The sequence below is a fragment of the Bos mutus genome, chromosome 9 (genome assembly GCF_027580195.1).
Source record: "Bos mutus isolate GX-2022 chromosome 9, NWIPB_WYAK_1.1, whole genome shotgun sequence".
NCBI lineage: Eukaryota > Metazoa > Chordata > Mammalia > Artiodactyla > Bovidae > Bos > Bos mutus.
In genome coordinates, this window is record NC_091625.1 from 85,521,969 (window position 1) to 85,542,780 (window position 20,812).

Consider the following 20,812-nt stretch of genomic DNA (forward strand, 5'->3'; position numbering starts at 1 on the left):
AAATGGCAACCCACTCCAGTGTTCTTGCCTGGAGAATCCCAGGGACGGGGGGGCCTGGTGGGCTGCCGTCTATGGGGTCGCACAGAGTCGGACATGACTGAAGCGACTTAGCAGCAGCAGCAGCAAGGTTAGCTAAGATTTGTTAACATACCCAACTGCTGTAAGTCCACACTACTAAAATGGTGAAGTCAGGTTTTGGGGTAAACAGGTGTGGGTTTGAAGCCTGGGTCTGTGCTTCATGAGCTATGTGACAAATGGACACATTTGTCACCTCCCTGAGTATCTGTTCTCATTGGTATGGTGGAGTCAGTAAAACCTACATTGTCTTGAATGTTTTAAGTAAATAACATGTGAGAATACTGACATATAATGTAGATGTGTATCCTGTCTATGTATATGGCTATATACCTATATATAGATAGATTTATACGTATATATATATTTATAAATACCTGTATATTTGGAAAACTCAGCAGTGGCCACAGGACTGGAAAATGTCAGTTTTCATTCCAATCCCAAAGAAAGGCAATGCCAAAGAATGCTCAAACTACCGCACAATTGCACTCATCTCACATGGTAGTAAAGTAATGCTCAAAATTCTCCAAGCCAGGCTTCAGCAATACATGAACCGTGAACTTCTTGATGTTCAAGCTGGTTTTAGAAAAGGCAGAGGAACCAGAGATCAAATTGCCAACATCTGCTGGATCATGGAAAAAGCAAGAGAGTTCCAGAAAAACATCTATTTCTGCTTTATTGACTATGCCAAAGCCTTTGACTGTGTGGATCACAACAAACTGTGGAAAATTCTGAAAGAGATGGGAATACCAGACCACTTGACCTGCCTCTTGAGAAACTTATATGCAGGTCAGGAAGCAACAGTTAGAACTGGACATGGAACAACAGACTGGTTCCAAATAGGAAAAGGAGTACGTCAAGGCTGTATATTGTCACCCTGCTTATTTAACTTCTATGCAGAGTACATCATGAGAAGTGCTGGGCTGGAAGAAGCACAAGCTGGAATCAAGATTGCCGGAAGAAGTGTCAATAACCTCATATATGCAGATGACACCACCCTTATGGCAGAAAGTGAAGAGGAACTAAAAAGCCTCTTTGGTGAAAGTGAAAGAGGAGAGTGAAAAAGTTGGCTTAAAGCTCAACATTCAGAAAACGAAGATCATGGCATCGGGTCCCATCACTTCATGGGAAACAGATGGGGAAACTTCATGGTATTCCATAACGTTGTGAGCACAAGTGGCAGCTGTTACTGCTAAGAGAAGTCGCTGAGTTCTGAATGCACTGCACAGATGCTCTTCTTTATTTGGCAATATTGTCCTATAGGCAGATACCTCCATTCTGGGGCACAAAGAAATGTAGTAATTTGCTTTTTTGAGATCAGAACCTAGGATCTTAATCATTGCACCGTATTGGTTCTTCCCTTGACAAAAATGGGAAAGGAAACTGCAAACAAAAGCAAACCAAGAAAAACCTACACAAACATAGATAAAAAAATTTGTTAAGTAACAAATAGCATTTTCCTTTTTGTAAATGGAAGGTGGAGGTGAGGAAAGGATGTAGGGAAAGATCAAGTGATCTCTCAAATGTCTCCTTCTAGACAGAGTATTCTGTGGTCTTTTAAGTTTATCTGGACATCCTTTATTGAAAAAGAAATTGTGGAACATGGATAAAATCCAACAGGTGGGTGTTTTTGCTATCATCAGAGATCTAAAGATAGTTGGCAAGATTTGGACTCAGGAACAAATTCATACAGAAGTAGTCTGTGAAAAGTTTTGAAATGTTAGTCTCAGACACTCATCTTCAAGTTCTTCTTATTTGAGTGTGATGGGCTGAGATGTTTCCATCTCAGATTTTTCCTAGGTGGCTCCTTGGTAAAGAATCATCTGCCAGTGCAGTGGGTGCAGGCTTGATCCCTGAGTAGGGAAGATGCCCTGGAGGAGGAAATAGCTACTGACCCCAGCATTCTTGGCTGGGAAATCTCATGGCCAGAGGAGCATGGCGGGCTATAGTCCATGTGGTTACAAAGAGGTGGACACAACTTAGTGACTAAACAGCAGTGGCAGCAGCTGCTCACAGAACTTTCTCTGTGAATCTAATATAACCAAATGATTTGGCATTATTAAACTAGGTCATTTATGACCTGGATATACAGAATGTCTTGAAACGGTCCTCACTCTTTTTTTTTTTTTTGGTAGGTTTTAACCTTTTATTTTTCTCTTAACTTTTTTGAAAATTTTTTCTTTTTTTTCTTACTTTATAGTTAATTTATACTTTGTGACCCCATGGACTATACAGTCCATGGAATTCTCCAGGCCAGAATACTGGAGTGGGTAGCCTTTCCCTTCTCCAGGGGATCTTCCCAGCCCAGAGATTGAACCCAGGTCTCCCCATTGCAGGCAGATTCTTTACCAGCTGAGACATAAGGGAAACCCTGATGTACAGTATTAGTTTCAAGCGTACAGCTCAGTGATCCAGTGTTTATGCTCCATTTAAAGTTCTTACCAAATGAAGTCCTCACTTGTTTTTACAGTGTGGAATACTGCAAATACTTCTTTTCTGATTGTATGAGATTGTTTAAATCGCATATTATTAGGTTGGCCAAAAAGTTCATTTGGGTAAAACCCGAACGAACTTTTTGGCCAACCCAGTACATAAAGAAGCAGAAACATCAGCCTACCACGAATTCAGAAACACTGGCATGTAAAAACCTGTTTACTGCCATGTGCTTTCATTTTCAAATTTGCACAGTAGAGCCAGTTCTTTAAAAGGCCTGTCCGTGTGAATGGAAAGCATTTTCCTTTGGTACTGGCTGTTTTGCAATCTTACGTTCACTATGTTTGACTTTCTCACGTGTATGAAACTAATAAACTCCGTAAACAGAAAAGTGCTAAGTGTTAGAACTAGCACGTCTTGGGAGTTTGTTTTTAATAAGCTGATGTAATTAGCACCTTGAACTGCATATTCCATTTGTTTCTTTTGAAACCTTACAAAGAGGACAGGATGATGTACCTACAAAGGGCATCAGTATACCTAATATTGGCCTTTTAAGTTGTGATGAAGTTCTGGGTGTTTAAGAAGCTAAACCTTGCCAGTGACTTTTAAATCAGAGGGCGGAGGAGTAGATCTGTTGCTTAGGGGAAAAGAAAAAGTTAAAACATAGAGCATTATATGAATTGTTTATATCCATCTTTCCCAGGGCTTGAGTGTAGTGCTTAGTACAGTGCTAGTGGATTGTCATTTTATTTCATGCATTCATTCATTCAGCAGATTTATATTGAGAGTCTTCTAGGCACTGCCTTCAATACTGAACGATGAACAAAACTCAGGGGAAAATCTCTGCCCTTATGGACCTTACACTTTAGTCAGGAGAAAGAGACTGGAAAAGATGTGTCACACAAGCTAATTTAGATGCTGAAAAGTGGTAAGGAGAAAGATAAGGCAGAGAATGGGGTTAGAGGTTGTATGTACAGGGGAGGGAGGCTGCCATGGCAGTTAGGATGTCCCTTGAGAAGAGGGGGTTGGAGTCACCTCTGCAGGAGATGAGGGTAGGTAATCCTGGGAAGGGGGCTTCCCAGGGGGCGCTAGTGGTAAAGAATCCACCGCCAATGCAGGAGAGGGTGAGTTCGATCCCTGCCTGGGTCGGGAAGATCCCCTGGAGAAGGAAAGACAGCCCCCTCCAGTATTCTTGCCTGGAGAATCCCATGGACAGAGGAGTGTGGTGAGCTACAGTCCCAGGGGTCACACAGAGAGACGACTGAAGCGACTTAGCACATAACCGTGGGAAGAACACAACAGGCAGAGGGAGGAGCAAGTTCGATGTCCTGCCTGGAGCTGGTGGATTTGGAGTACGGAGGAGTCATGAGGTTTATTACATAATCCCGGGGGACAGTGAGCCTGGGAGAGGCAGGAGAGAGGCGCTGGTCAGAGGCACAGATGGGGAGGGTCTTTCAGTTTATGGGAGGATGGAGGCCTTTACTCTGAGAAAGAGGGGAGTCTGAGTAGGGCTTTGGAGCAGAGATACAAGATCTGCCTGGGTCCTAATGGCATCTCTCCAACTGCTGTGTTTTGAGGGTGCACAGGGGTGAAAGGAGGCCACCCCGTAACTGATTTCCCAGAAAAATAAAACACGACTGTTAAATTGCTGTGCTTCATGAATGGAAAAAGTGCAGCCCATTCTGATGAATCAGCATCTTAAAGCCGGGCAGCCCTTTAAGAAGTCTGAGAGCACATATGATTTTCCTTATGGGCGTTCCCCTCCCACACTGGGGCAAAAACACTTCAAAAGGTGTCTTGTCCACATCACAGAGAAGAAAGTGAAATTGCCCCCCTTTTTAATACAGCAATTGAGAAGCATAGAAAAGTGTGGGAGGTGGTACGTGTTTTAACGTTCATTTTCTTTAGTGGGAGTATTGCTTTGTAAATCCAAGATCATGGATAAAAATGAGGGGGCCCCTTGAGAGCAAATGCTGGTCTGGGGAACTTTAGATTTCATTGATGAGTAGATTAAAATGTTAGTTCTTTTTTTTTAGATTGAAGTATAGTTGATATACAGTATTATGTAAGTTATGGGTACAAATAGTGATTCACAATTTTTTAAGTTATACTGTATTTATAGCTATTATAAAATGTGGCTATATTCCCCATATTGGACAATATACCATTGTAGCTTATTTTATACCTAATAATTTATACCTCTTAATCCCCTACATCTACATTGCTCCTCCTCCTTCCCCTCTCCCCACTGGTACCCACAAGTTTGTTCTGTATATCTAACTTTGCTTCTTTTTCTCCCATGCAAGTACTAACCAGGCCCAACCCTGCTTAGCTTCCAAGATCAAATGAGACTGGGCATGTTCAGGGTGGTGTTGCTGTAGATGGCTTCCTTTTGTTATTATATTCGCTAGTTCATTGTATTTTTAGATTCCATATATAAGTGATATCATATGCTATTTGTCTTTCTGTTTCTGACTTACTTTACTTAGCATGACAGTTGCAAATGGCATTATTTCATCCTTTTTTAATGGCTGAGAGATATGCAGATGACACCACCCTTATGGCAGAAAGTGAAGAGGAACTAAAAAGCCTCTTGCTGAAAGTGAAAGAGGAGAGTGAAAAAATTGGCTTAAAGCTCAACATTCAGAAAACTAAGATCATGGCATCTGGTCCCATCACTTTGTGGGAAATAGATGGGGAAACAGTGTCAGACTTTGTTTTTTGGGGCTCCAAAATCACTGCAGATGGTGACTGCAGCCATGAAATTAAGACGCTTACTCCTTGGAAGGAAAGTTATGACCAACCTCGATAGCATATTCAAAAGCAGAGACATTACTTTGCCAACAAAGGTCCGTCTAGTAAAGGCTATGATTTTTCCAGTGGTCATGTGTGGATGTGAGAGTTGGACTGTGAAGAAAGCTGAGCACCTAAGAATTGATGCTTTTGAACTGTGGTGTTGGAGAAGACTCTTGAGAGTCCCTTGGACTGCAAGGAGATCCAACCAGTCCATCCTAAAGGAGACCAGTTCTGGGTGTTCATTGGAAGGACTGATGCTGAAGCTGAAGCTCCAATACTTTGGCCACCTCATGCGAAGAGTTGACTCATTGGAAAAGACCCTGATGCTGGGAGGGATTGGGGGCAGGAGGAGAAGGGGATGACAGAGGATGAGATGGTTGGATGGCATCACTGACTCAATGGACATGAGTTTGGGTAAACTCCAGGAGTTGGTGATGGACAGGGAGGCCTGGCGTACTGCAATTCATGGGGTCGCAAAGAGTTGGACATGACTGAGCAACTGAACTGAACTGAGTATTCCATTGTTATGTATAATATCGACCACATTTTTTTATGCATTCATCTGTTGATGGACACTTTGCTTCCATGTCTTGGCATCTGTAAGTAGTGCTGCCATGAACATTTGGGTGCATGTATGTTTTCAAATTTGTGTTTTTGTTTCTTTCATAAATATACCCAGGAGTGGAGTTGCTGGATCATATGGTGGTTCTACTTTTAATTTTTTGAGGAAACCATATGTGTGTGTGTGTTTACAGTGGGTACACCAGTTTACACTCCTACCAACAGTGTATGAAGCTTTCTTTTTCTCCACATTCTTGCTGGGACTTGTCACTTGCGTTGTTTTTGATGATGGCCATTCTGACAAACGTGAGGGAAAATGTTAATTCTTTGACAAAGTGAGTTGCTCTTTCAAAAAAGTACATGTTAGAAATTTAAACTGTGGGTGTCATGAAAAAGCCAATGGTGACTTTAGTAAATTCTCAACTTGTGAGCAAATTGAATATTTTCATTCTTGTGATGATTGGCTTGGTGTAGAATGACGTCAGTTCATCTTAGATTTTTGTTGTTCTCTTAGTTCATAAGAAGCCTGTCGATTTATACTGTAACCATGTATGGAATGTGGTACAAGGCAAATCATCTTCACTCTCAACTTCAAGATGTTCTTAATCTAATAAGAGTAAGAACACATCCGGGTGCCTACGATGCTTTTTCAGAGCATTTTCACATTATATTCTTGGAGAACATGAAAACCTCTTATGATGAAAATTGAGCTCGTCTTGAGAGGAAATGATGTAGCTGGGAAAGAACTTGTCTCCCCCACAAATTGAAATAGAAGTATGGCTGTCATGTCGATTCATATTTTATGTGGTTACATTTGTAGATGGACAGACACGTAGATACATGAATACTCACGCGTGTGCATGGAACAAGGGGAATAATTTTGTGAGGCTGACGTTCTTTAAATCCAATTTTACCTGTACATGACAGATCACAGTGCGGTATAGGATGGAGCCAGATTTTTCTCCATTTACCCCACATTCCCAAGGTGGCCTCAGTGAAGCCCTTAGTGCCCTGATGGCCATTGTGAGTGTCCTGGAGATAAAGAACTGGTCGGAAGAGCAAATTGCAGAAACTAAGTCATGAAGTGTGCTTGGAGGGGGCTGGGTGTGTAGTGAAGGGTTGTTTGGGGACCGCTGGGAGCTTTTCCAGGGTAGGGAGTGAACTGGTTTCTCCCTGACTTTGGAAAGAATCCACCCAGTGGGTGTCAAATGAGCAAAGGGCCCTAAAATAGTCTCCAGTAAATAGGAGCAAACAATTATATCTTCAGCTCATGATAACTCAGTCCTGTGAAGGGTACGTGCCTGTTTCGGTGGCCACAGCACTGCTCTGGTATTTGCTTTCTTACAACACCCGGACCAGTTGCATTCCAGGTGTGTTTTCCTCCTGGCTTCTTTGACTGGGAGCTGACTGCAGAGGATTTCGGCCAGACAAGTTCTGGGTGTGTTTCGTGCCGTTTTATATAAGGCACTGTCTTTGTTTCCAAACACATAATTGCTTTTTCTGTCAAGATATGAGAAGAATGTGGGACTTTAATCTTTAGACCTTAAGGGTATTGCACCAAGAAACTTTATCATCTGTCTTTTAAGTGTGAGAAATTTCCATTGGTTTCCACCCAGATCTATGACCCTTAACATATTGAAAATTATCAGCAATAAGTGGAGATTATTAGGAATCATTAATTCCTGTACATGAAGAATCTTGAAAACTGGGTTCCCTTCTGTCTCTTGGCCCCTGTCCTGCCTCATCTCTGCACTGCCCTGTCAGTCACCCCCTGTAGCGTTTCCTCTGGGGACAGGTTAGGCTGTCTCCGATCAGAGGAACTGCAGCAAGTCCCTACATACGAACCTCCACGTGGTGAACTTTCAGAGAGGTGAACGTGCATGCGTGTGTGCAGTCACAGTGGGTAGTTCACGTATCAGGTGTACATTGTCACGTGCGTGCATCCTCTCTGACTAGCTGTGCTTTGTGTACTTTACAGTACTGTGTAGAGCACAGAAGTACAGTGTCTTTATTTCAAGCCCAGAATGCCAGGAAGCAAGAGTAGAAGCAGTGGCCATATAGTTGGTGCTACTGTACTTTTCAAGGTACTCTATGATTAAAAATGCTTTCTTTATTTTTGTGCGTGTTTTTTAATGTATTATTTGTGTGAGAAACATTATAAACCTATTACAATATAGTACTATTTTGTTATAGCTGACTGTGTTAGTTGGGTACCTAAGGCTAACTTTGTTGGACTTAACGAACTAATGGGACTGATGAATGTGCTCATGAAATGGAGCGCGTTCCTATGGAGGTGACCCACCCTCTCACCCAGTTCATTTGTCAGTGTTTCTAATGATATCTGTCACGTTTGAGTGTTTTGCTCACTAAACCGAATTGCTATTCTGGGTTGGTGGGGACAGGGAGGCTGAGCCTGTGAAAGCTCACCATTATATGTGAAAATGCCAGTGTAGAGGACAGGATGTTATCGACTGAATGTTACCTGGCACCCTCAGGAAAGGGAGAGATCGTTTTACTGATTTCCGTTTTTTCCTTCCTTTCCTCTTTCATAGGGAGCTTCCCTATGAAAGCTCAGTTGGTAAAGAATCCACCTGCAAGGCGGGAGACCCTGGTTCAATTCCTGGGTCGGGAAGATCCCCTGGAGAAGGGATAGGCTACCCACTCCAGTATTCTTGGGTTACCCTTGTGGCTCAGCTGGTAAAGAATCCGCCTGCAATGCAGGAGACCTGGATTCGATCCCTGGGTTGGGAAGATCCCCTGGAGAAGGGAAAGGCTACCCACCCCGATATTCTGGCCTGGAGAATTCCATGGACTGTATAGTCCATGGGGTCTTAAAGAGTCAGACAGGACTAAGCGACTTTCACTTTCACTTCCTCTTTCATTCATTCATATACTTGATAGGTATTTCTCATGTAATTGGTAAGTGTCAGGTGTTGTCCTGGTTGTTCCTGGCCAAGGTTGCAAAAATAAGACCCAGATTCAGCTTTCAAGGACTTTAAAATTTTCCTGGGGACAATCACCATGTAAATAAGTAAGAGTCCCTTTTTAAAAAGATGTCTTAAATGGAAAATTTCAACTATCAAAGTGGAGAGAATATTTTTAAAAATACCCATATGGCAGCACTACAGTTATCAGTCATGGCCAATCTTGTTTTGTCTATACCTGCTCCCACTCCTCTCTCCTTCTCCCATGACTTTAAAGCAAGTCGCAGACCTCAGATTGCTCCATTCGTGTCGGGAGGGTATGATTTACGCTGATGCAGTGGGAAGGTCAGGGCTGTTGTGAAGGATGGGCTGCTGCCTAGAGGATCAGTGAAGTAAAAGAAGGGTGTTCTAGGCAGAAGAAATACTGTGAGATAATAGCGGGGATGATGTAGTGCTGCTTGTAGTTTGATGTGGCCAAAACTGGCCCATGGATCGGACCACGGGTGGAGCCACGGGTGGGGGTCTACAAAGGCAGACAGAGTACAGATAAAAAGGCTTTTGCTTTGTCAGCAATAGACTGACTGTGAGATCTTCACTGCAAGACATTTATAGTTTTCAAGATTTATATTTTGAAAGTTACGGTGGGTAGGGGGTATAGAGCGGGTTGTAAATGATATGGGATTGGAGAGTGGTTAGATAGCTGACAACCTTGGTTGAGGGCTGAAACTCTGATAAGATTAGGATGGAGAAACATTTTGAGATATTTGAGACACTGAGAGATAGTGGAGAAGAAATATTATATTAGCACTTATTTATGACACGTTGTAAAACCTAATGACCTCTTAACTTTGGGGCTGAATGAATGACCCTGAGAGTCTTGGCATGGATGAAACAGCTTGATGCTGATCTCTCAGATCAGATCAGTCGCTCAGTCGTGTCCGACTCTTTGCGACCCCATGAATCCCAGCACTCCAGGCCTCCCTGTCCCTCACCAACTCCCTGAGTTCACTCAGACTCACGTCCATCGAGTCAGTGATGCCATCCAGCCATCTCATCCTCTGTCGTCCCCTTCTCCTCCTGCCCCCAATCCTTCCCAGCATCAGAGTCTTTTCCAGTGAGTCAACTCTTCGCATGAGGTGGCCACAAGTACTGGAGTTTCAGCTTTAGCATCATTCCTTCCAAAGAAATCCCAGGGCTGATCTCCTTCAGAATGGACTGGTTGGATCTCCTTGCAGTCCAAGGGACTCTCAAGAGTCTTCTCCAACACCACAGTTCAAAAGCATCAATTCTTTGGCGCTCAGCCTTCTTCACAATCCAACTCTGGACTACTGGAATCCAGAATGAAAGTTTGGTGGGTGTGGGGAGTTTGAATTGAATATCAAGGAAGAATAGACAGAGGCATTTGCTGAGGAGGTGGAGGGCTTCCCTGGTGACTCAGAAGGTAAAGAATCCACTTACAGTGCCGGAAACCCAGATTCGATCCCGGGGTTGGGAAGATTCCCTGGAGAGGGAAATGGCAACCCACTCCAGTTTCCTTGCTTGGAGAATCCCATGAACACAGGAGCCTGCCAGGCCACAGCGCACGGCATCGCAAAGAGTCGGACATGGCTGAGTGACTAAGCAGCAGCAGCCTCAGGAGCTGGAGGAGGAGTTTTGAGAATTATCAAAATATAAATTAAGGGCTGCAAAATTTTTTAGTACTGGGCCATGTGTTTGGTATCCTCAGGTTAGTAAGCCACATGAATTTTTATTGATAGCACTGTTTAGGTATTAGCTGCCAGTTCTTAAAAATATAGAATTTTGGCAACATCACCAAGAAAAAATGTGATCAGCACTATAACAGGGAATGATGATGAGCGTGATGTTTTCAGTTTGATCAGGTCACCAGGACCTCGAATCTCACTTGCCAGTCGCCCTGTCCTCGGGAGCAGTCCTTGAAAATCAGGTGGAGTCAGGTACATGTCTGACTCCAGGTATACCACACCTGCCAACTCTCTGCTCAAGCCAGGGTGGAGTGTAATTGTTATAAAACAAACTCAAATGTTGTATTGGGTTGGTAATAAAGTTTGTTTGGGTTTTTCTGTAAGGTGATATGGAAAAATCTGAAACAAACTTTTTGGCCAACCCAATCCAAAGTTTAATTAGCATCATAAAAAGAAAGTTCAGGAGTGTTCTGAGACATGTATTTCCCAAATTTTTAGGAATATCATAGATCAGTTTTGCCCCCAGTAAGATCGTGATGCATCCGGTGTGTGCAAACGCTCGTGTCCCCATGGTTACGTGGCAGAGGTGGCTGGAGGAAGGGTAAAGTGTGAATAGTGCTCATCGAAGTCTGTGAATCTATTCTGAGATTCTGACTTCATTCCCAGCCAGCTAGCTCACTCTGCTGTTCTTTCCAATCTATGATTTTCGATTAAGCTCAGGCAGTTTTGGAAAGGAGAGATAAACTGAGTCTCAAATTGTCACCAGCTAAATCCACATGTCTGTTTTAAGCGTGAGCAAAATGTCAAGTTGAGCAAAGTGTCAACGTTCCAGTCTTTTCCTTGCATTTTTCAAGTTCCGAGGGTTCCTGTGAAATGTTTTTTTTAAAGCCACCGATAGCCCAGCAAATGGGATCTTTCAAAGCTTTTAATTCCCCAAAAGACCTCATATAGCAAGCACACAATTTAGTAAATCCCTTCAACAAGTTTCCATGACTTAACTATATGACTGCATTAAAATAAAGACCATACTTTGCTTCTCTGTCCAGTAATAATAAGCATTCATGTTTCCTGATTTTATGTTGTATACTTAGCACCTAGCACAGCACTTGGAATTTCATAGGTGTTCAATAAATGTTGTTTGAATTAATGAAATACCCCACTAGGTGCTGATGATTGAAGACCATAGTTTTATGGATCACTTCCTTCATCACACCTGGCAATCATCATGATGTCAAAGATGCCAGCACACACACTCCCCAGGAGAAGGCCTTTTCATTCCATTTTGTTGTAGCTATTCCTGTCTATGGCTTATAAACTGAGTTTGTTCATATTTATATCAAGCTGTTCAAATCCCTTTCCAGGAGATAATTAGAAATTACTAGTTCATGCATAAGATTTTGGTAATAACATTTTTGCTAAAATATCTCAAGCTTTTCATATCCTTGAGTCAAGCGGGCTATGTTGAGCCTGCAGGAGGAAGAGGAGAAGAAAAAAATGCTTCTGTTGTGGCTTTAAAATTATTCAATCACTGATGCCATTCCCCCCAAAGGAGCAGAGAGGGACTACAAGAAGAAGAAAAAAAACGCAGGGAGGGCCTTTGGGGAGCATGTGGATTTAGGGGTGAGCTGAGGAGGAGGGTGAAGGTCCTGAAGAGACCCATGGGACTCAAGAACAGACTGCAAAGTGGACCCCCAGGGTGCAGCCTGGAAGACAAACTCCACCAATGACTTTCCGACTTTTGGCCACAGAATCACTAGAAGATATATTTTATTAGTACATGGTGATCAGGTACAGTTATATAGGTACAAACAGATACATAACTGAAACAAATGTTGCAGGAAACAGTCCCCTTTCTTCGTGGGATGTTGCCAAGACTTTCTATTCTGTTCTGTGCTCTTCTGTGCTATGCCCTGTCATTTAAACAAATGCTGGTCTCAAATATATATCTGAGGATCCTGTGGTTATTAAGGACTGTGTCAACCCGAAGCTAGAATTGAATCAGCAGCAGCCATAGTTTTTAGATTCTGAAGGTTGGTGGAGGGTCGTGGGCACTGTGGTGGCTGCTTCGTGGTGTCACTGATTTACCTTGTTGGCATGAGTTGGTGCCCAGACCCCCAGCACATCCAGGTTCTGCCAGATCTCCTTCAACTTCTGGAGGTCCTGAGTCACTCAAGGAGCTCCAGCTTCTTATGGAAGTCACCCATGGCATCAAGGTTAGAGTTGATGAGAAGCAGGTATGGATTCCAGTTGTCTTCCCGGTTCCCATGCGCTCGCGTTTTGTCCTTGGTCTTTCACATCCAGCTTCCTGCATAACTGCCACCCTGGCCAACCTATGGTGACTTTAGGCTCAATACTTGGCACAGGCAGCAACCTGTATAGGCAGACTGTTGTATCAGCTTCCAGTCCCCTAGCAGTTGTGCTTCTTGGATCCAGCCTTGAGTGCTAATGGGCCATCATCTGCAGGGCGAACACCACTACGGTTGCTTGTTCATTGGAGAACAGGAGAGAACTTAGAACTTTTTGTTTATACTTGTGTTTATCTAATTTAAAATGCCTATTTTGGGGTGTATTTTTCATGCTGAGTAGTTGCAAATATTAATAGGTATAATTTATATTAAGTGCTTAGAGTTGTAAGTAGTATTCCTAAATAATTACATTATGTCAAGAAGGTTCTTTGAGGATGAGATGGTTAGATAGCATCACCGACTCAATAGACACAAACTTGAGCAAACTCCAGAAGATAGTGGAGGACAGGGAAGCCTGGCATGCTGCAATCCATGGGGTCGCAAAGAGTTGAATATGACTTAGTGACTGAACAACAAGGAGGTTCCATACACCAATTTTTTTTTCAGGTATTTGTTCCCCAGACCTTTGAACACCATTGCCTTTAGAGGCATTTGCTGAGAGAGTGCTGGGAAGAAGGAAGTGGCCAAGACCACCAGCTTGTGAGACTGTTCATTCTTCAGGAAGGGATTTATGTTAACTGGAGACCACTGATGCATAAATAGTGGGGGCCCTGAGCACCAGGATCATATTTGCCAAGATAAGAATTAGACATAGGCTCTGGCAAGTTCTGGGTGTTTTGAAGGGAAGAGTGTGGAAGATGTGAAATCAGCCCTCCTTCAGCCACCTGCCCTGTGGGTGTGCCCCCAGGGCCCTCCTCACCACCAGCATGACTTAATCTGTCCCTCTAATGTATGTTTTTGGTTGTTACGTGTCAAAAACTTTCCTGATACAAACTGCATTTCAGCTCAAACCATCTGCAGAAATGCTGGGAGGGATACCTTGGAGAAAAATAACTGAGATCAGTTATTATAGATTCATGGGCTTCCCTGGTGGCTCATATGGTAAAGAATCTGCCTGCAATGTGGGAGACCTGCGTTTGATCCCTGGGTCAGGAAGAGCCCCTAGAGAAGGGAATGGCAACCCACTCCAGTATTCTTGCCTGGGAAATCCCATGGACAGAGGAGCCTGGCAGGTTGGAGTCCGTGGGGTCGCAAAGAGTCAGACGTGACTGATTCAGTGAATTTCTCCAGAATGGTATGGCAGGGTGGGAGGACAGAGCTGGTGCAAACAGCCTCGTAGATTCAGTGAGGCTGAACGAGGAAACTGAAATTAAAGTCTTGTTTATGGTATAGCAGTTTCACCTGAAAGGTTGCTGGAAGTGTTTATCCCCTCAAAATCTTTACACAAACTAATTAAGAGTGTGAATGCATTGTTGGAGTCATTCAAGAAATCAGGGTTTTATTGTTGTGACTTCTTTTAGTAAGTTTATCCTGTAGGGTCTGATATGTTTATACTGATGGATCTATCTCTATCCCTCCCCCAAACGATAGTGAGCAGTGTAAATATGGCATGTAATTTACATTTCATAACATATATCGTATATGTACTTACTGTTATAGACAGAAAAGATAGAGAGGCATTAAATAAATGAGCCAGGAGTCTATTCCCTTTCTTCCCCTCAACTCTGGGGATTCAGAGCAACACATTGAGTTTTCCCTTGGGGCTCTGTCTTTATAGATAGATAAAATAGCAGGACCACAAGTTCATTTGCATTCATTTGCATGTAATTTACATACAGCAATCCAGAGTACTTTATGCCTCCTGATGTTTTCAGAGAAGTTTTTTGCTTTTGCTTTTTCTTCCCTTAAGGTTTGTCAGGATAGTCTAAAGCATAAATGACATCTGGGGAAAGGAGAGCAAGAACAGCAAAAATAAAGATACAAGTGCCTCAGTTTTCGTAATTCTTTTAGTTTCACATTTTCCAGAGACAGAAGTACATCGGGATAAAAATTCAGAAATACTATGGAATGAATTGTTGAGAGGACAATGCTCTGTTTCTTTTCTTCTTAACTGTAACAGAAGTTCACCCCATCTGAATGGTTCAGTCCAATGTCCCTTATCTCTGTATTTTTATGTTGCTCGTATAAAAAACATGGGTTTGGCATAAATGTGTGCCATGGCTTCATGGGGAAATAACACAAGTTTGTCTTCCATTGAGCTGACACTGGTAGTGGGACCCAGATTTAAATTAAGTTCATATCAAGTGAAATGGATGATCGTATGGAAGAATGTTGTGCTTGCTTTTTTGGGTTTGGTTGATTTTTATTTTTATTTTTTAATCTTTTTGCCTGCACCACATGGCATGTGTGATCTTAGTTTCCCTACCAGGGATTGAAGCTATACCCCCTGGGAAATCCTGTGACCTGGTTTTGTACTAAGAACTGGGAAGAGAACTTGAATTTGCTTGTATCATTTTCTTCTCTTTTCTTTTTAGACAGAGATGGGAAAGTCTTGTAAAAACATAATGTGACACAAAATTTCACAACTTACTTTAAAAAGTTTATTTTGAGGAAATAAGATTTTTCTCTATTCCTAAACTTGAACTAGTATTGCTTCAGCCTGTGCGCATGTTAAGTCACTTCAGTCGTGTCTGACTCTTTGTGACCCCATGGACTATAGCCCGCTGGGCTCCTCTATCCATGGGATTCTCTAGGCAAGAATACTGGAGAATGTTACTATGCCCTCCTCCTTCAGGAGATCTTCCCAACCCAGATCTTCCCAACCTGAGAGTCTTATGCCTCCTGCATTGGCTGGCGGGGAGATTCTTTACCACTGAGCTGCCAGGGAAGCCCGCTTCAGCCTAATGCATTTGAACCAAAGAGGAAATATAAGAAATGAAACCTATTAGACAAGTAATACACTCTACAGCAGAAACTTCTAGCACCTTAGAAGAAAAATAAGGAAATCCGTTTCAGTATTTTAATAATTGTATTTCTTATAATAAATACCAAGTTTTATAGTTTACAGTCATACTGTATATTTAGAAGTTTATTTTGTGACATCAGTTCCTCTTGGCATTAGCATTGTGGGGTGTTGAATCAGACATGAACTTCACATCCCCCAAAAAGATAAACTAGGTGTGGTGCTATTGACACAGCAGCTGCGTTATTTAAATTCCCTACAGACTAATGTTGCAAATATTTGAATTGAAGTAGATATTTTTACTGAACAAGTTTGTACTATCTCAAGTAAGAACAAGTTGACTTGGGGATTCCCTCGCAGTTCAGTGGTTAAGACTCCACTCTTGCAATGCAGGGGGTGTAGGTCCAATCCCTGGTCAGGGAGCTAAGATCCGACATGCCTCATGGCATGACAAAAAAATAAAATAGATAAGCAACAAGGATTAAAACAAACAAACAAAAGAACAAGTTGAATAGGAAGGATGCAAAGGTCTTCAGATAGTCTTGAAAAAACCTGCATTTGGAGTGGGTAAAGAGAAATTCATCATGTCGTTCCTTGGTTCCATGTGTTTGGGATAGAAAAATTCCATTCTGGAGATGACAGACAAGACGTCCTTAAAAAACACATGTGTGGGATTTCTCTCATGGTCCAGTGGTTAAGAATCTGCCTTGCATTGCAGGCGACACAGGTTCGATTTCTGGTGGACGTCCCATATGCCTTCGGGCAACCAAGTCAGCCACAGCTGGAGAGTCCCTGTCCTGCAATGAAAGATCCCGTGTGATACAGTGGGGATACCTAGTGCTGCAACTAAGATCCGACCCAGCCAAATAAATATCACGCATACACACTTTAAAAAGCTTTTTGGCACTCAAAGGATCAAGACTGATGCAAGTGATAATTATGGGGGCTCGCTGCACATCTGGAAAAGGATTTGGGAAAACATAGAGTCAGTTGTGCCACCCTGTTCTAATTTATTATCTGCTGAGCACCAAGTGAGGGGTGGACATCGCAGGGTGTGAGATGTTTGCTGTCTTTGGCCTGAGTCGAGTTGAACAGCTGCTTTCTTCCTCATAAGCAACAGATATTTCCCAGGCCCCAGAAGTTTGGGGGAGTTCCGAGTGATTGGAAGTGAGGGAAAGGGAAGCAAACTGTTTCACTAGTGGGAAGGAAAGTTTAACTAGCAGCTTGGAAACTTTTGAAGTGAACAGTTGGCTTTGAAGATGTTCTAGGATATACAAGAGAGGAGAGAGAAAGGAAAGAAAGCAGTTTGAACAAAATCTCTATAAATAAGTGTTTTTACAGTGTTTTTTTTTTAGATGACCTTGATGAATTCAAGAGAACAGTAGTTGATTGGGATAAGTCATACAGTTTATAAACGTGAAAGCTGCTTACTTTTGAGAAGCCAACAATCAAGATGGGAGTACAACTCTTAGTGCCTCTGAATGAGAGGGAGAGAAGGGGAGAGAGAGATGAATTTCCATTTAGAACAGCCAGCTCTCAGGCAAGTGTGTAGCTATAACCACCTGCCTCACACGTTCACTCAGGTTGATGCAGAAGCTGTATGTGGTCGAAGGTGGCAAGTATGTTTCATTTCCTTGGAGGGATGCAGTAGAAGTTTCTCAATGAGGATGTCATCATACTCTAGTGTGTGTGTGTGTGTGTGTGTGTGTGTGTGTGTGTGTGTGTATTAAGTTGCTTTCAGTTTGACTCTTTGCGACCCTATGGACTGTAGCCAACCAGGCTCCTTCCATGGGATGTATCAGGCAAGAATACTGGAGTGGGTTGCCATTTCTTTCTCCAGGGTATCTTCCCAACCCAGGGATCAAACCCATGTCTCTTATGTCTCCTGCATTGGCAGGTGGGTTCTTTACCCCTAGCACCACCTGGGAAGCCCCAGAACTCGCTAGAGACCAAGACAATTCTAAAGAACCCAGGGTCCGCCAGGAGTGCCGGTGGCTATGGGGAGTGGCAGGATCAGGACAGGAACTCAGAAGGTTGGGTTCTCAGGTAACATTGTTCCAAGTTCAACACTCACTTAGAAGGAGGCTGCTGGATCTTTCCCAGTATGTACTGGGGGAGTGACCTAAGAATGCTTGAGGCTTTTGAAGAGAACTGGGAAATGAGGGCTTTGTGTCTTTGAGGTGTAAGCGAACATCCTGGGTCAATAGAAGTCAGACAGTCTGATGTTAGAGGTGGCCCAGAGGTTCCCTTCATCCTTGGAACTGTCCAGATGCTCTGTCTGGCTTAGGCAGCAGTGCGCTTGGGTGGACCATTCCTTTACCTCACTGGCCACTTTGCAATCATAGTCCTGGCTGTCGGTAGCTGGTGTCCAGAGTAGATGCTCCCATGGGAGCAGCTCTTCTGCCCGCACTCTTTCCTAAAAATTTCTTCCAGTACTTTCTCCTGGTGGTGGGAGAGGGGCAGCTGTGCTAGAGGGGCTGCCCGTGCTCTCTGGCTCCTCTGGCCCTCCTGGTGGGCAGACCTCAGCCCCTTTCTCCTCCAGGCTGGGGTTGGGCAGCAGAGATGAAGGGGCCTGAAAGCCAGGCCGGGTGAGGGTGGGGTTTATTTGTAGAATGGGTGATGAGGGTGGCACGCGTCATTCTCAGGGGAGAGCGACCCGGTCTGATCTCTGTTTTGCAAGGTCCCTTGGGTGACTGGATCAAGGCCAATGAGGCCAAGTGGGGAAGGAGACAAGAAAACCCAGTCAGGAGGTGGTAGGTTTTCAGGTTGTGGTCCATAGGGCGTGTACTGTTGGTTTAGACGAGTCAGAACAAACCTCGGGATCATAGTCTGATTTATGATGCCGTTTGTCAGGAACCTCGCCTCTACTGAAAGCAGTAAAGCGAGGACTTCAAGGCTGGCCTCCTCTGTGCGTTTCCTCGTTGGCTGGTAGTGGACTTCTATTTTGATCCCGTGTTATTTCCCTGCTGGAAATTTGACGATGAATGTTTTCAAGGGGGGGCAGTAGACTCTGGCCACCCCCCTGTGTCCATCCAGCCTGTCGTCTCAAACGTGAGGGAATGACCTGTCCAGACACGTGCAAACATCTTAACTGTTTTTGCAGAGAGCTTCCCACCCCTGTGCCATACTGCAGACTTCGAGGCCATTACCTCAAATATAGAACATTTTATTGGTAAGAAAGGAAGCATCTTTTCTTTAAAAAAAAAAAAAAAAAAGAAAAAATCATTTCTTTCAATTTCTATTTCCCCACTCGGTCAGTTCTGTGACATTGGTGAAAGCAGAAGTGAAGTAGATGCAGTTGCTTGCTCTGACCTGAGCATCCTGACTAGAGCCTTGCGGTCTTTAGCAGAAAGGCTTTTGAAGAACTTTTAATTCCCAAACCCTGCCTGTGTCTAAGTAAGCGTGCTCTGCAGTCTTAGACACGTGCTGCGTGATAGGTGACGGAACTGTGCAACGGGCTGGCCAGTGGTCTGTCCCAGGCAGTGTGAGTGTGTCTTTTCGGTTGTCTAAGAGTTGTGTTTTCCTTGCTTGTTTTGGTAGGGTCATTTGTTCATACCAAAGGAAGAACCCATTGGGAGGTGAAAAACGCCAAGGGAGATACTTCTCGGAATGAATGAATTGAATGAGTAGAAGAAATGGCGTAATCTACAAATGTACACAGCATCACTCTGTGTGTGTGTATTTAGGAATCACTTCCCCTGAAGGAAGACGATAGTCTGAAGTATTATCTTGTAGTGAATACTATTAGTTAAGTAAAGCAAGCACTTAACTTGTGTGTCAGAGCTCTGTGAGGGACCAAGCTCTGAGTGTGTTACATTGCTTCATTACTCCTCATGGGGAAATAGCCGGAGATTAGGAAACGTACCTAAACTGATGAATTGGAAGTGGCAGCAGAGATGGGTGTAAACTCGAGGGTTCAGACCCCACAACTTCTGGGCCTTTTCCCTGAATGGAGAGACAGACTATTTCCTTATATATTTAGGTGAATTTGTACGTGTCCTCTTGCATCTGTGCTTGAATGACGTAGAGAACAAGAGTTCCCACTTTCCTGAGCATCTTATGGGAGATGTGGTTGAGATGTGTCCCAGATGTAGCATTCCCTGTTGGCTCCTGAATTCTCAGCTTCCTGCCAGAATTCCTCGTGGGAAGGGTGTCCTGGCATGTGGATTCTTAAAAGCTTCCTTGGAGGTTCTGATTGATGTGCCTAGTCGCTCAGTCATGTCCGACTGTTTGCGACCCCATGGACTATAGCCTGCTGGGCTCCTCTGTCTATGGGATTTCCAGGCAATAATACTGGAGTGGGTTGCCATTTCCTTCTCCGGGGCATCTTCCTGACCCAGGGATCGAACCTCGGTCTGCTTCATTGCAGGCAGACTCTTTACCATCTAAGCCACCAGGGAAGCCTGCCAATTGGGCATTAGGGAACCTTTGCACTGACAGTGTTTATTTCTGGGGATTTCTTGGCCCTGTGAGGCAAGCAGGGGTGTGGGTTAAAACCATGGCCTAGATATCAAACAGTCCTGAGTTGGGGACCCGGCTTCTTTGCGTGGTAGCCCTGGAACCCTTGGGCTGTGGCTCAGCTTTTTTGAGCTGCTGTTTGTTCATCTATACAGGGAGAAAAATGTCCGAGGGGTGTCCGGAGGATTAGGAGATGTTGTGTGTAAAACAGCGTGGCACACGCCCACCACTTTAAAAATACCAGCTGTTATTGGTATAAAGGCTGCACAGAGGGAGACTAGAGGACGCAGGGCGTTTGCAGATGGACTGACTGCCTCTGTTCTCTTCCTGTTTCTCCCCTGCTCTCCTCACCCTCAGGACGGCTCCCTGGGAAACATCGATGACCTGGCTCAGCAGTATGCAGATTACTACAATACCTGCTTCTCCGACGTGTGTGAGAGGATGGAGGAGCTGCGGAAACGGCGGGTTTCCCAGGACCTGGACGTGGTGAGTGGGATCCCGGGAATATGCACTTGCTCAGCAGTCTCCTCCTGGTCCAGCGTCCCCTCCCTCCCCTTCTTATGCTTGTGCGTGGATCATTTTGCTGCACTACTTTGAGATAAAAGAATTCAGATCCCCAAAGGATTAACCCAGATCTGTGGATATCAGACAATA

At 43.8% G+C, this 20,812-nt stretch overlaps 1 protein-coding gene across 2 annotated transcripts in view; it reads left to right on the top strand.

The window, feature by feature from the left end:
- The window catches only part of SASH1 (SAM and SH3 domain containing 1), a 264,186-nt gene that overhangs the window by 95,486 nt on the left and 147,888 nt on the right, over positions 1 to 20,812 (top strand). For both annotated transcript variants that reach the window (XM_070376836.1, XM_070376835.1), the window contains exon 2: positions 20,516 to 20,644. In XM_070376836.1, coding sequence (XP_070232937.1) covers positions 20,600 to 20,644 — 45 coding nt within the window. In that variant the 5' untranslated portion in view covers positions 20,516 to 20,599. The remainder of the gene's footprint in view (positions 1 to 20,515; positions 20,645 to 20,812) is intronic.